This window comes from Silene latifolia, chromosome 10, assembly GCF_048544455.1.
Source record: "Silene latifolia isolate original U9 population chromosome 10, ASM4854445v1, whole genome shotgun sequence".
Lineage (NCBI taxonomy): Eukaryota > Viridiplantae > Streptophyta > Magnoliopsida > Caryophyllales > Caryophyllaceae > Silene > Silene latifolia.
Genome location: NC_133535.1, coordinates 35557057 through 35573510, shown reverse-complemented (window position 1 = coordinate 35573510; position 16454 = coordinate 35557057). Strand labels below are relative to the sequence as shown.

At 37.9% G+C, this 16454-nt stretch overlaps 1 protein-coding gene and 2 long non-coding RNA genes across 3 annotated transcripts; all 3 read right to left on the bottom strand.

Moving 5' to 3' along the window:
* Window positions 1–384: 384 nt before the first annotated feature.
* Window positions 385–2387, bottom strand: LOC141608935 (uncharacterized). Its single transcript, XR_012527074.1, has 2 exons — window positions 2338–2387; window positions 385–556 (listed from the first exon to the last, which is right to left on the bottom strand). It is a non-coding gene; the product is annotated as an uncharacterized LOC141608935 (long non-coding RNA).
* Window positions 2388–6520: 4133 nt separating this feature from the next.
* LOC141608934 (uncharacterized) lies at window positions 6521–8788 on the bottom strand. Its single transcript, XR_012527073.1, has 3 exons — window positions 8577–8788; window positions 8393–8464; window positions 6521–6631 (listed from the first exon to the last, which is right to left on the bottom strand). It is a non-coding gene; the product is annotated as an uncharacterized LOC141608934 (long non-coding RNA).
* Window positions 8789–14698: 5910 nt separating this feature from the next.
* LOC141607433 (uncharacterized) lies at window positions 14699–15370 on the bottom strand. Its single transcript, XM_074426781.1, has one exon. It carries the CDS (start codon window positions 15368–15370, stop codon window positions 14699–14701), a length of 672 nt encoding a protein of 223 aa, XP_074282882.1.
* Window positions 15371–16454: the final 1084 nt, after the last annotated feature.

Here is a 16454-nt window from a genome sequence, read left to right as displayed (position 1 = left end):
CGACACACTTGGACCCTGTCGATCAACACAAACACTAATTCAATAACGATCGATCAATAGCTCCAAAAACAAATCTTCCTGTGACGATGGCATATATGTCGATGGACCATCTTCCTCTGTCGATCGACACACCTGTCCTGTCGATCGACACATCAACTTTTCACCGGTCGTCCGTCTACAGCTTCCAACACAAGGTCGAACACGGACTCATCTCCTTCCTTAATTAATGGGTTTTGGCTCATAATCTCACATTCGGACCTAAAACCTGCACAAGTCACACTGTGACACCCCTCGATAGGGCATCAAATTTAAAGCGGAAATTACGAGATTTTTAAAACCTTTAAAGTTTAAAGTGTGAAATCCACCATAAGTGATCAAACAAAATGAAAAGAAAGATAATTAAGTTTTACAATTTAAAACAAGTGCGTTGGGGAAAAGATATCCCACGAATAAACACAAGTCTAACGATAGGTGAGTCTAAGCAACCTATAACTAAGGTCCAAGGTTCAACGTTCTCGCTAGCTCACACGTCTTCCCCATAATCTGCATCACAAACCTGTCATTCATGTAAACATGAACGCCACAGTCAGTGGGGAGTCACTCAGGGTTCTCCCAGCCACAATATGTCAAAATGCACATAAGCAAGAACTTAATTAAACATATTGATCATGCATCATACTTGAATAATATGGACAAGGGAATATAACGATAATCATAACGAGATAGGCATATTGCATTCTTAATGAGATAGGCATGGTACATTATATTAAACATGCATTCAAGGTAACCAAAACATGGATATGAGATTAGGCATCGAATCATATGAAGAAGGTAAACAACGGATCAATTGAATAGAAAATACATGGATGGAAACCAATAGCCATTCCTTTGAAAACCTCTTAACAACCATAGCACGGGACGTGGCTACTAATGTCACATTCATACTTATGGCTTACATCTCACCATAAGAACGGATGGGAACATCAATCCCGGCGATCATATCGCAACTAGGGGCTTGCATCTCACCACTAGTATCCGATAGGACCAAGACTCTCACAAATAGTTATAGAAGACGTGCACTCTCGTATATAAGAACACGCCAATGACCGTAACAAGCAAGACATTTACAAAGGATTGACTCAAAACAAGACAAACCTCTAGACTCCAACCTCCTGGTAGGACGACGATCATAATACGGTCCTAGTCTAAATCTGGCCCGACTCTCGGGATGGACGACACCCGAGTCGACATACAATCCCAAATCGTATCCAAGACTCGATCCATGACACCTAGCCGTGCCCCAAGGTCGAGTAACCCCAAATCGGAACCATGGTACCTATCCGTACCCCAAGGTCCGAAGAGGCGGAAGGAAGACAGCCCAACTCGGAAACAATGGCACATAATCGTGACCCAATGGCCGAGGGCAAATAAATAAGGAATGTCGAGTAGTCACACAATGTAAACCGTCACGCTCCGGTCACAAGTACGAGTAACAATGATTGCACAAACATAACGTAAACAATTCATGTGAAGCATGTATAAGTGTAAGAGTATAACAAATATCAAGTACTCCCATGATAAAAGAGTCTCAACACATCATACACAAGCATTAGAACCAAAGTTAAGATGCATACCCAACAAGAAACTCAAAACCCAATCTATAACAACAAGTTTAGTACTCGACTACAACAAGGGTCAACTTCAAACGGTCATAACTTGAGTTCTATACATGATAATGAGGTGAAACCAGTTGGAGGTGATAGCTTATCCTCTTACGGTTCTAACGGTAGGTCATAAGCCTCAAACAAACAAGTAACGAAGAAGTTATGGCCATTTTACGAAAACTGGTCAGGCTTAAACCGCAGCCTGCGATAGTGGCGGAGCTGCGGTGGGTGCCGGGAGCTGCGGTGGGTGCCGGAGCCTGCGGTTTTCCCCTGCCACCGGACTGTTTGCACGACAATTTCCTACCCTTTCCGAAAGTCGATTCCTACCAATTTTTCATCCCAAATTCCTCTTAAATATACATGTTAACACAATAATACCTAATAGAAACCACAAGAATGTAATTGTCACACATCTTGATGGATTCAAGCACAAGATTTTGACCCAAAATCAAACAATTAATTCATCCAAACATCACAACTTTACCCAATTGAAAATCAATGTAACAACATGCTTAAAACTCTTCAACCAACCATGAGATGGTTGTTCATACAAACTCATTCAACAACATACATGTGAAACAAGAAAAGATTCAAACTTTAACATACATATGAACAAACTACAAAATATAAACACACAAATTTGACATAATGTCGAGTAACCCATCACCGTTACCTTTTTGCTCTTAATCTCTAATGTAATCGTCTCACAAGCAAGAATCCACTTAGGGCCAACTCACCTTTCTCCTAAACATAAGAAAACACAAAATAGGACTAAAAATCGAAACTAGAAAAAGGGTACCATATAGAGGATGGCTCGACAGCCCCAATAATGGAGGAAAGTTGGATCTTTTCTTACCTAGAAAGAAGGAGGGCGATGAGAGGAAGAGATAGACGCGAAAATCACTTGAATCGGATAAGAATTGAGCAAATTATGGTGTTTTGAAGATTTGTAAGATAGATGTATAAAAATGGTGAGGGTTGTTGAAGATGAATTTCAGAAAAATGAAGAGGGAGATGAAGTTGTGAGGTGTTAGGTGAGGTTTTTGAAAAGAAAAGAGAAGGAGAAAAGGCCCATAAGTTATAAAAAGCCCAACAACTCAAATTGAGTCGGTTTCCGCTAGAATTTTCGTCTCAAGCCCACTATAACTCAAGACGGGAGATATTATTATTATTATCATTATTATCCGACCAAAATATTTATTTTGTATAACTTAAGCTTTAAAAATATAATATTTATAAAAATCATGTTTAATAATGAAATTAATTAAATTAAATAATTAAAATATAAATAAGACAATGAAACGGTTAATTAAATTATAATTGCCAAAATAGAAAATTCGCGGGTGTTACAATCACCCCATCTTTTAAAAAGTTTCGTCCTCGAAACTTGAAAATGGAAATGAAATGTCGTATAAAATAAAAGCGGAATTTGAATTCGGTAACCAAAACATTCAAAAGGTTACTTATCGTAAGAATCAAAATCCTTTCAGAAGTCTCAATTAAAATTTTAAAACCAAACGATTCTCATCAAAGGAACGAAAATGCTCTCGTTGCGCATTCAAGAACATCACATTCCAAATCAAAGATATGGTCAAAAGCAAATCATTTGTATAAATCAAAAATCAAAATACTTTCAAAGACATTGATGAAGAGTTTTCAAAAGTATAAGTCTCATTCATGGAACGAAATTGCTCTTGTCGTGCACACAAGAACGCTAACTTTCCAAGTCTAAGACAAATTTAAAACAAAAATCATTCGCCGACAAGCGCAGAACAAGTTATTAAACGTTTCAAATAACGAGTTCTAACATCCGATCAACGTCAAAATCAAAAGAGAAGGCAATTCACTCAAATTTTCTTTTGCAAAGGTCAAAATAGAAGTAGAGGCTTCATTTCTAAATTAAAAAGGAAGTCAAATTCCTGAAAATATAATATTAAACTTTTGACAACGAAATCATAAGTAGACCAAAGCTAGCTAGAAATTGAGCAAAGTTAAAAGTAACTCGGGTTTAGCAATTAAAAATCAATAAAAAGGAGTTATACTCGTAGGACAAAAGAATAACTAAATCAAATTTTCATTTTTGAACTCTTAAAATAGGTAGGGTTTAGTAAAAGTAACATAAACCTTTAACGACGAACCAAAAATGGTAGTTTGAAACGTTTAGAAATTTTATGAATTGAAAAGTAACTTAGATATCATGAAAACAAGATACGCTAAGAGGGTTCAAACTTAACCAACAAAGAGATAGGATAAACTTCCTAGGAGAAGAGTTGAAATCGAATCTACCAGGCTATCAAAGATTGAATTCCATAAGGTAGCATCAAATTCTAAAGGAGGAGCAAGCATAAACGAGGGAGAGAGGTATGAACGGAAACACTTATGGTCAAAGAGGACGGGAAGTTAGGCAACAAGGAAACACTAGATACTTAAATCTCGAACAACAAAGTCACCCTAAACGGTTCCGAAAACTTCCTAACCACTAAACTCATAACCACATAACTCCCAAAAATTTCCTCAAAATACTCACAATTTACTCCTATGCTACCCCGTGGGTCAAGTCACTCCATCACAATTGTGATTCCATAACTCTCAAATATAAATCATCTATAAACGATTTCCATGAAATATCAAAACTACTAAAAGAGTTACACACATAACCAACTATCGACTACTAGGAGTTCTCACTATGGTAAAATCCTAAATCAAAGGTCAAAATCTCCAGGTCTTTATACTTTCTAACACTCCAAACCAAAATCTTATTCACACCCGAATTCACAAGCCTAAATGATCACATTCCCCAAATCTTAAAGACCACCAACCAAAAGTAAATAGATTGTCATACAATTTTTCCTACCCAACTCAACTCAAGTGCCACTAATCCAATTTTGACGAAATCAAGGTTTGCAAAGAATCCTCAAGGGCATCTCACTCACTCTACAACGTAGCCAACAAAGCCATCACTCCACTAAAGAAACAAAGGGTAATAACTAGGTCAAGAAATGATAGGAAATTTCAAAGGGATACATGAACATGACGAGGTGTGAGATTAAACGAGTCAACTAATAAAGATAACTAGTTAACGCCAACGAGAGATATTAGAATTAGAGAGGTATTCAAGGCAAGGAAACGACAAGTAACTTTTATACTTAAGAATTAAATCTAATCAAGGTATGAACGAAGGGAAGGAAGATGATTAAAGACACGAAGGGGATTTCGGGGCTTAACCCATACGCTTCCTAAGACTTAAGGTTCTCTCTAACAAGGTCACACCTATTAGGATATCGTACCATCATAACAAAACGACCAAATTCCAAAACAAGGGTCAAGGCAATTCATCTCATTCCTTATATGCAAGTCTCTCTTAAAGGATTACACCTCTATGGTGATCAAGGTAAAAATAAACGCTCACTTAAGGGTTGATACATTTGTTAGATTCATTGTTCACCTATCCTATCACATATTAGGATTTCTCTAAAGCAAATCTACCACTCCAGTATAAAAGCACCCATTTACCTCAAGTACTTGACACAGCCTCAATGTTCCTAAAACCATAGGGTTAACAAAGACTTCTCAATACTAAGTCTCTCTCAACTCAAGAACCCCCAAGGGTCAGCTAATATCAAATCACATCACCAATCCATTATGGTCATCAACATACCATTATCCTTTCTAGTTACTAAAACAAATGCTAAAACTTTCCAATGATGTACCTTAGTCTCACTCTCATACCATACCTCAGGTGGTAATCGATATCACTCACTAAAACCAACTAATAATCCCACAATTAGCATTTCTCATATGGTCACATGTACATTATCAAACTCTCATATCTAAAGTGATTACGAAAGCCATTCACAAACTCGACTTACTTAATAAATCCTACATCCTCAAATCCACCATTCAGTTTCATCCATTTTAAGTCAAGTACTAAGCATTAGTATCCCAAGGCACGTCTCACTACACTTCCCAAGGTTTTCAAATCTCACCCATAAACAACAAGCCAAGTTCTATAACCTTAGTAACAAATGCAACTCACACTTGACAACATAAATAATGCCACCAATCAAGATTACTCACTTTACCAAGGATTTAGGTCTAAGAATCATTAAGTATGTCTCATCTCACTACCTAAGTCTTTCCAACATCAAATCCTCTCCAAACCAGGATTAAGAGTCAACCACAAACAATCTCCTCAAAGGTCAAATTTCCAACCAAGGTCAACATTCCTCAAAAGAAAGAGTATTATCAAAAGGCGTTAAGGGAGGATAAGCAAGGAACAAGGAACAAGTTATGGGGTATAGGAGTAGCTTCCAAGCAAAACAGAAGAGAGTTTAGAAGAAGGATAAGCACCAAGAGATAAAGAATAAGGCAAGATACACAAAGAAATGAGAAACATCTTTGAGGAAGTAGAAGCATTCTTCAAATGTTGAACAAATCTTCAATCCTCAGCAATAGGCACCAAATCTTGATCACCACATTGGTAAGTTTACGGTTATTGATCCAAGGGCACACAAATTATTAAAGGACAATCAACAGACATGTTAGAACCTAACAAAGAGCAAACACACTACAGACTACCACCTTAGGTCCTTAAGTCTACCCATCTTTCATTCATTATTCAAGGTCAAGTTCACATTTAAATTCGGGGTACACGTGTGTGCGTCGGGAGCAACATATGCTCTGATACCAACTGTGACACCCCTCGATAGGGCATCAAATTTAAAGCGGAAATTACGAGATTTTTAAAACCTTTAAAGTTTAAAGTGTGAAATCCACCATAAGTGATCAAACAAAATGAAAAGAAAGATAATTAAGTTTTACAATTTAAAACAAGTGCGTTGGGGAAAATATATCCCACGAATAAACACAAGTCTAACGATAGGTGAGTCTAAGCAACCTATAACTAAGGTCCAAGGTTCAACGTTCTCGCTAGCTCACACGTCTTCCCCATAATCTGCATCACAAACCTGTCATTCATGTAAACATGAACGCCACAGTCAGTGGGGAGTAACTCAGGGTTCTCCCAGCCACAATATGTCAAAATGCACATAAGCAAGAACTTAATTAAACATATTGATCATGCATCATACTTGAATAATATGGACAAGGGAATATAACGATAATCATAACGAGATAGGCATATTGCATTCTTAATGAGATAGGCATGGTACATTATATTAAACATGCATTCAAGGTAACCAAAACATGGATATGAGATTAGGCATCGAATCATATGAAGAAGGTAAACAACGGATCAATTGAATAGAAAATACATGGATGGAAACCAATAGCCATTCCTTTGAAAACCTCTTAACAACCATAGCACGGGACGTGGCTACTAATGTCACATTCATACTTATGGCTTACATCTCACCATAAGAACGGATGGGAACATCAATCCCGGCGATCATATCGCAACTAGGGGCTTGCATCTCACCACTAGTATCCGATAGGACCAAGACTCTCACAAATAGTTATAGAAGACGTGCACTCTCGTATATAAGAACACGCCAATGACCGTAACAAGCAAGACATTTACAAAGGATTGACTCAAAACAAGACAAACCTCTAGACTCCAACCTCCTGGTAGGACGACGATCATAATACGGTCCTAGTCTAAATCGCCGAGACTCTCGGGATGGACGACACCCGATTCGACATACAATCCCAAATCGTATCCAAGACTCGATCCATGACACCTAGCCGTGCCCCAAGGTCGAGTAACCCCAAATCGGAACCATGGTACCTATCCGTACCCCAAGGTCCGAAGAGGCGGAAGGAAGACAGCCCAACTCGGAAACAATGGCACATAATCGTGACCCAATGGCCAAGGGCAAATAAATAAGGAATGTCGAGTAGTCACACAATGTAAACCGTCACGCTCCGGTCACAAGTACGAGTAACAATGATTGCACAAACATAACGTAAACAATTCATGTGAAGCATGTATAAGTATAAGAGTATAACAAATATCAAGTACTCCCATGATAAAAGAGTCTCAACACATCATACACAAGCATTAGAACCAAAGTTAAGATGCATACCCAACAAGAAACTCAAAACCCAATCTATAACAACAAGTTTAGTACTCGACTACAACAAGGGTCAACTTCAAACGGTCATAACTTGAGTTCTATACATGATAATGAGGTGAAACCAGTTGGAGGTGATAGCTTATCCTCTTACGGTTCTAACGGTAGGTCATAAGCCTCAAACAAACAAGTAACGAAGAAGTTATGGCCATTTTACGAAAACTGGTCAGGCTTAAACCGCAGCCTGCGATAGTGGCCGGAGCTGCGGTGGGTGCGGAGCCTGCGGTGTTCCCCTGCCACCGGACTGTTTGCACGACAATTTCCTACCCTTTCCGAAAGTCGATTCCTACCAATTTTTCATCCCAAATTCCTCTTAAATATACATGTTAACACAATAATACCTAATAGAAACCACAAGAATGTAATTGTCACACATCTTGATGGATTCAAGCACAAGATTTTGACCCAAAATCAAACAATTAATTCATCCAAACATCACAACTTTACCCAATTGAAAATCAATGTAACAACATGCTTAAAACTCTTCAACCAACCATGAGATGGTTGTTCATACAAACTCATTCAACAACATACATGTGAAACAAGAAAAGATTCAAACTTTAACATACATATGAACAAACTACAAAATATAAACACACAAATTTGACATAATGTCGAGTAACCCATCACCGTTACCTTTTTGCTCTTAATCTCTAATGTAATCGTCTCACAAGCAAGGATCCACTTCCGGGCCAACTCACCTTTCTCCTAAACAAAAGAAAACACAAAATAGGACTAAAAATCGAAACTAGAAAAAGGGTACCATATAGAGGATGGCTCGACAGCCCCAATAATGGAGGAAAGTCGGATCTTTTCTTACCTAGAAAGAAGGAGGGCGATGAGAGGAAGAGATAGACGCGAAAATCACTTGAATCGGATAAGAATTGAGCAAATTATGGTGTTTTGAAGATTTGTAAGATAGATGTATAAAAATGGTGAGGGTTGTTGAAGATGAATTTCAGAAAAATGAAGAGGGAGATGAAGTTGTGAGGTGTTAGGTGAGGGTTTTATGAAAAGAAAAGAGAAGGAGAAAAGGCCCATAAGTTATAAAAAGCCCAACAACTCAAATTGAGTCGGTTTCTGCTAGAATTTTCGTCTCAAGCCCACTATAACTCAAGACGGGAGATATTATTATTATTATCATTATTATCCGACCAAAATATTTATTTTGTATAACTTAAGCTTTAAAAATATAATATTTATAAAAATCATGTTTAATAATGAAATTAATTAAATTAAATAATTAAAATATAAATAAGACAATGAAACGGTTAATTAAATTATAATTGCCAAAATAGAAAATTCGCGGGTGTTACACACACAACTCACCCAGTAGCGATAAATGGGAGAAAATAATAGTGTATGGTCGTAATAAACCATGAAAATGCGTGCTAAATGAAGGGAAATATCGTATGTAAATTGTACGCATCAAACCTCCCCAAACCAAACCCTTGCTTGTCCCCAAGCAAGCAAAGACTAAGGACAGAAACAACTAATGGAACGGTAGACAATCTCGGAGCTAACTGTGCTTTACACGCCCAAACCAATTTAATGCAAGCAGCCAAAACCAATGTACGAAATCAATTGCAAACGAGTTATACGTATGAAACAACTTACTGAACCTTCAAACTTACAAGACTCGTATATATAGGACTCTCACGGGTCACTCATCACTCGTTAAAGAACATGGTGAGTATATAGTGTAAGATAGAAAGAAATGTAGCCGCTCACCTAACTGCAACTATAAGAACATGCATGCAATCTAACATGATAGTTATCTCTACCGACGTACATATGCATTCCAACCAAACAGGACCAAACCACATGTCGAGGACTTACAAATATGGTGAAGTGAGGTAATTGGGTAAAAAGGGGCAAAACATTTTTGGAAGTGTGGAGATAAGAGCCAAGCTAGTATCAAACGCAACCAAATAGTAAACTCATCCGCCTCATAAACCCAACTTAAAAGAATAAAACAATGCCAACGTGGCATAAACTCACTCATACCATCAAAACACGACTCCCCATAATATATAAAGACAACCATGGGAGTGAAAGTCAACACAATTTCGTCCTTCTCTTTTTCTTCTTTTTCAGCCGTTCATTTTTTTTCTTTTTTTTGATCTTTTTTTTTCATTTCGTTTTTCTTGCTGACTTTTTTTTCAACTCTTTTTCTTTCGGCTCAATTCAACCCTCTTCTCATTATCAAATGCAAATACCAAACGGACGGATAACACATACCCATAATTAACAAATAAACTAGCTTGACTAGGATAGGCTAATTTAGGATTGTAGTTAACATTTGGGTCAAAACAAGTCAATTTGGCTAATGTAAAGCTCAAGGATAGAATAAGAAGAAAAAGGATGCCTCTCCACATGTGACACCGCCGCTAACCCGAATGCATATAGGTACTAAGAGACAAAAATCATGTTTATGCAAATTGATGTTACACGTCTTATAAGGAGTACTACTCTCATCCTATTATGAAACTGATCATGAATTTCATCAGTTTATAAGGCTCTAATTCCTTAGAAATTTTGAGTAGATTGCCGATATTAAGTCAAGTCTATTTGTTCAGAAAAGTTGATCACAAACTCGAAAATTATGCAATGACCGTACAAGATTGGCAAAGCAAGGCTCAGGCGAAAAATAAAGCACAAACGCAATTTCATCATTGTTATCTAACCATTCCGACTCGACCTAATATGCAAAAGAAGAACATGTTTTTGTAATTTTTAAAAATTTTCAATTTTTTTGATTTTTTATAGCGGAAAAGGAAAAACAATGCATGCGAACATGCAATAAACATGCAAACAGAAATGCAGTAAAAATGCAGATGGATGCAAACAGACAGATGCATACCCTCCCCAAACCAAATCACACAATGCCCTCATTGTGTTTAGCAAACAACCATCAGCAGTGTAAAATATAAAGGAAAGGGATATATGAATGAGTTGAATAAAAATAAAGTAAAGCATAAGAAAGGAAACTTACAATGTATATAAGAAGGACCTCCCCAAACCAGTAGAAACGAATGGGAGGATGTGGCCAGTGTGCCACTAATTAGCAATCTTCAACTAAGTGTGGGTGAAAGTAGGCGCTCAAGGCCCTTAAAAGCTTATCATAAATCTGCGCATGTGCTACACAAAAGCATAAGTAGCACCAAAATAAAATCTGAGCATATAATATCAAAGTTAGAGACCGTCTCAACTTAATGGAATTTCTATGTAAGGTGGAGGAGTCAAGTGTGTAATAGGAGAAGGTAGGTAGTCATCCCAAATACAAGGGGTGGTAAAGTCAAATGTTTCAACGAGATCTCCCATAATAAACACATCTAATATATCATCATATATATCTCATTTGACCTCAAAAGCTTCTAATTGCACATCCTCACTCTCCTTATCGCAAGACTCGTCACAAAAGGGGTTCTCTAAGGAGTCTGTCAAGTCTTCCTCATGTGGCTCACTGTTAGTAAAGCTTTCATAGAGGGGTTCTAGATTATCCTCAAAGAAGGGGTTATCAACTGAGCATATGGTCTCCTCCTCTATGTTTCCGTCAATAACTTTTTCATTCTTTAAAACAGCTTCTATGGTCTCACCCACTCTCTCATCCATGTCTGACTGAAGTGAGAAAGTGGGTTTAATGCTCTCAATGGCACACCAGTCAAAGAATTCCAAAACCTCGTTGACAGGTTTCCCACGGAAGTCTCCCCTACCTATTGAGTTGAGGTATGCTCGTGTAGGGCCATTTATACCCTGGATAATAGACAAACAAATCTGGAGAGCAGACAAATTTCCACGATTTATTGTACTGAGCCATTCCTCGAACCTGTCTATATATGTACCAAAAGACTCGTTCTCATCCTACGGGAACCTGATGGTAAGTAACATGAGAACAGTCTCAAGGAACTAAAGTTCCCTGAGACAAAAGACAAACTAAAATTAAACAAATAGAAATACGCCGCCTCCCCGGCAACGGCGCCAAAATTTAATACGGTCGTTTTTGTACCCAAAATAAAACCTAAATATACTAACAGAAGCTAGTGATAAGTAGGGTCGATCTCCATAGGGACGCAAGATATCTATCTATAGTCCGTCTATCTAGGTCACAAATGGGGGTTTTTAATTTGATTTTCTAAACTACTGAAGGTTTAAAGTCAAGAGAAATAAGGTAAGAGCAGTAAAAGTGAGAGAATATGATAAGAGTGATCAAATAAGAGAAAGTATATCAGGATTTCGGTTCACCATGGCAGTCTATCGACTCAGTTGCAAATAACCTAGACAACCTACTGTGAGAAGGGCATGGGAAAGGTCCTTCCGGTCCGCTATCCACACTAGAATTCCACTAACTTAACTTCCGGCCTCATTAGGGTAGTCTACTGTTCATAGCAGGTATGTTTATTCCAATCTTCTAATCCAGGAACAAAGTTAACCAAATTAATGTAATTTAGAAGCGTGCACTCAACTAAATAGGTGTTACAGTTATATTGCAATGGGGACAGATTCTCACATGTAAATTATCTAGTTTATTCGCTACATCGTCACAATCCTACCATGGATTCCCTAGACCTAACATAAAGAGAATTAGCTACTCATGTTCTTAATGTAATTAACAATAACAACAAAAGATGTGCTAATGGAGTACATGATGAAACGATGATAATCAAGCATAAATAAGACAAGGATAAGAATAATAATGAAAGAACAAGAAATTAATGCAAAACAAAGTATTAAGATTAAGGAGAGAAGAATGATTACAATCTTAAAGAATCCGGCGTAGAGAACAATCCTCAAAGCAAAGAGCAAAGGTTTGAGATTAAGTAGTAAAAGGTATTAAGAGTTGTAAAGTATGTTTATTAACCTAATTACGACTCCCATATATAGGGGAGCGTAAAACTTAACAAAATCATCTATCACGGGCTTAATTAAACCCGCGTATCATAGCAAACCCCTCGAACGAGTGATTTCATACTACTCGATCGAGGTCTTCTCTAGCAAATGTACTCGATCGATCACTTCAGCTCCTTGATCGAGTAACTCCCAATAAGCACATTTCGATCGAGTAAGATGAACCAGTCGATCAACCTCCTGTTCCAGCCAAACCACTCGATCGACACATAATTCCACTCGATCGAGTGGATATCCCATGCATCAGCTTCAATTACGTCCTTGCAGCTTCATAGACCATCCTTCACACACCCCGAGGCACAACTCTTGCTCCAATGTTTCTGTCTCCTTACAATGCTTGCTAAATGGGACGAATAAAGGTCGATTCCGCTACTTCAGGTCCAATTCTGCAATAAAGGCAAAACAAACTAAAGTAGCCAATTCGGGGCAATTTGCAATACATAACGATACAAAAGGGCATAGAAATGCGTGCAATGAAAGTCTAAAAAGTCTATATAAATTGCACGTATCACCACTTGATGGCCATTTGTTATCTCAACCTGGACCTTCAACGTCTTGTATTCAACCTGATGAACCTGACCATTCTAAGCGAACTCCTATATTGCATGGTTTATCTCCCTCTCATAATACTGCTATTGATGATGTCCCTCCCGTTAATTAGATCACAGTGGTAGCGGATGATCATCATAATCTTATTATTGAGCCCACTCACCCCACCGTTATTGTTCTAGCTACTCCTGGTACTTCAACGTCTTATATTCAACCTGATGAACCTGACCATTCTGAGCGAACTCCTATGTTGCATGGTTTATCTGCCTCTCATAATACTGTTATTGATGATGTCCCTCCCGTCAATGAGCCCACAGTGGTAGCGGATGATCATCATAATCTTATTATTGAGCCCTCTGTCAATGAGCCCACTGTCATTGAGCCCACTCTACCCACTGTTATTGTTCTAGCTACTCCTGCTACTTCCACTCCTCCTGTGGTAGGGAACAGTGATCATCATATGGCCATTGATACACCAATTATTTTCGGCCTCGGTAAACCATCTGCCAGTAAGAGGTTGAGGGTGTGCGATCAAATTACTACATGTTCTGAGAACCTATCCAGAGAAAGAGTACAAAAACATGCACAGGAGTGGCCTCGATACACTGAGATGGAATTGGTGAATTGTGTTCGAAGGAGATCAAAGAAAGATCAACAGTAATGTCAGATTTTTGCTTTGATTTTTTGATTTTTTTTTATTGTAATAGATATATCTACTAATTGCATTTTATCAATAATGAAGAGAGGTTATGGTGTCTACTCCGTGGATGGAAGTCACAAGAGATGCTTTGCAGACCCTTGGAGCGCGTGGCCTTATTATGGATCAGGTAAGTAACCTGAGTATTATTTTCCTTTTTCTGCCCATGTTTCATTTTGTTCACGCCACTCAACCTGTTTCATTTTGTTCACGTTTCATAAAATCATGTCACTCGATGTCTATGTTTCCTAACAAATTTAATTTTGTAGGTCTTTGATATGTTTGGAATTAAGTGCACACTCGGTAGAACAAATGTACTCTACTTGCCAACGACAGTATATGTCAGTTTCAAATCCTTTAGATGTTGATATTCAAGTATTTTGCGTTCTTAAAGTTGTTTTGTTTCTAAAATTGCACAAATTGCCTTTTTGTGACATGTAGACTTTTCATCGAGAAAGCAACCCCATTATTTGGGGTCAATACATAAAGTCCCATTACACTCCAGTTGATGGTAGCCATATCGACAAGGTCAGATCCCTCAGTCTGCTATTTGGTCACCCGGCCCCTTACTTTAAATCCTTTACTTTTGTTTTGTTATTACTTGGTCATGAATAGTTGATCCTCACTTATGATGTTTATTTTACTTATTTGTGAATCCTAGAACTTTTTTGGGGGGGAAAGGTTAAGTATATTAATCATCAAGGGGACAAAAGAATTATGCAGTTTTTACAATCTGACTTATAGGGATGTACAAAAGAATAGGCAAACAAAAAGATTATACAAACACTCTAAAGAAGCTGAAACCATGCTCTGTCCCTGGCCAGTAAAGCACTATCATTCATCTTCAGGAAACGAGCTTTGACATCAGCTAGAATGTGCTTGACAATCATCTTTGGACTTCTCACTACCTGCTCCTTCCAAGCCTCATTGCGAACTCTCCACAGCCAGTATAGTAAAGAGACATGACAAGAGCCAACATACTTCCTTTGCAATTTAGTAACTCTTCTAGAGGAATACCAAGTCACCAAGTCTTTGAGCCTGAAGGTAATCTGAAGTTGTTGCTGCAGCATCTTCACACAAACTTTAGCATAATCACAGTCATATAGCAAATGAGAATGACTTTCAGAATGAAGCTGACAAACTGGACAAGAAATATCAGTCAGCAGGTTCATTCTGAAGAGCCTATCCCTAGTAGGCAGTCTTTCGTGCATATACTCCCAACAAATGAAAGAGCATTTTGGAATATTGAGAGAATTCCAGCATAAAAACCTCCAGGGAACCTTAGCCTGAGCCTCTCTCAACCAGTCATACCCATCTACAACATTGTACTGAATGTCCTTACCCAACCATTTCTTACCAACATAGGCTTGCTTAAAGATGTTCATAATATGAGTAATCTTTTTCAATGACCAACTGCAGTCTGCAGGAGCCATGTAATCAATCCAATCAACATTCTTCATATAAACATGATTAACCCATCGAACCCATAAGTGATCTTTTTTATTAGCAAGCCACCACACATATTTTCCTAAGAGAGCTTTGTTCCATATTTTGATATCATGAATACTGATACCCGTCGTTGTGAGTACCAAAAATAAGATTTATAATTCCTATTAAAACTAACCTAGGCTAGTGGTAACAGGGTCGAACCACAGAGAGGCGGGGGAGTTATAGTTGTTTTTATTTCAGTCTACCGGTAACAATTGTGGGGGTTTTGATATGGAAAGAATCTAAGTCTAAATGCGGAAATAAAAGAGCAAATAACAAAAATATATGTAAACTAATGATAAAAAGGAGCTAGGATGATCGGGTCACTACAGCTACGATGGCACACAAGTCTAGGTAAGTCTCGAAATACAGTCGTGGGTGATGGGGAAAACAAGTCCTCTCGGTCCATGTTAATTAGTAACTACCTCTCGGCCTATGCTACTAATCCCTAAGTCTCATTAATACTAACTCTCGTTCTTGACTAATGATTCTTAATGCAAGCTAAATTACATTATCTTTCGATCTAGCAATCTAGCCGTCTTAAATCGTTAATCTAAGTCCTTCCCTATCTTTCGATCTACGGGTTGGTCAAAACTAAGCATCTAACAAGTCTCCGCTAGGTCTCATTGATAGATATTGCACTTAACGATTCAAACGAAGCAAATCAAAACACGAAGTCAGTCGATCGACCAGCTACCCCAGTCGATCGACCAACAGGCTCAGTCGATCGACTAGTTAAGCCAGTCGATCGACCAAACCCTAATGCGGGGTCACCTATTCGTATGCCATCTTCGCTAAGTTCGCCTACATCCTAGCAAAGGTATTTAGCCAGACATAAAGGAATTAATAACGAAAACTAAATTGATCACAAGCATAGAGAATTGCATAATTGAAATATTGAATGGATAAACTCGCATTAAACTATAACTAGGGCTTTGGGATTCTATCTAGCAAGAATAAATCTAACAAAGCAAAACGGTAAATAAAAGAATGGTAATTACCGAAGCAAAAGGCCAGAATTGAATCCGTAGCAAAGAACTTTATTAAAGAATCAAT

Bases quoted from the DNA above. Each gene is read 5' to 3' on its own strand.
- LOC141607433 (XM_074426781.1), bottom strand. From the start codon at position 15,370: ATGAAGAATGTTGATTGGATTGATTACATGGCTCCTGCAGACTGCAGT.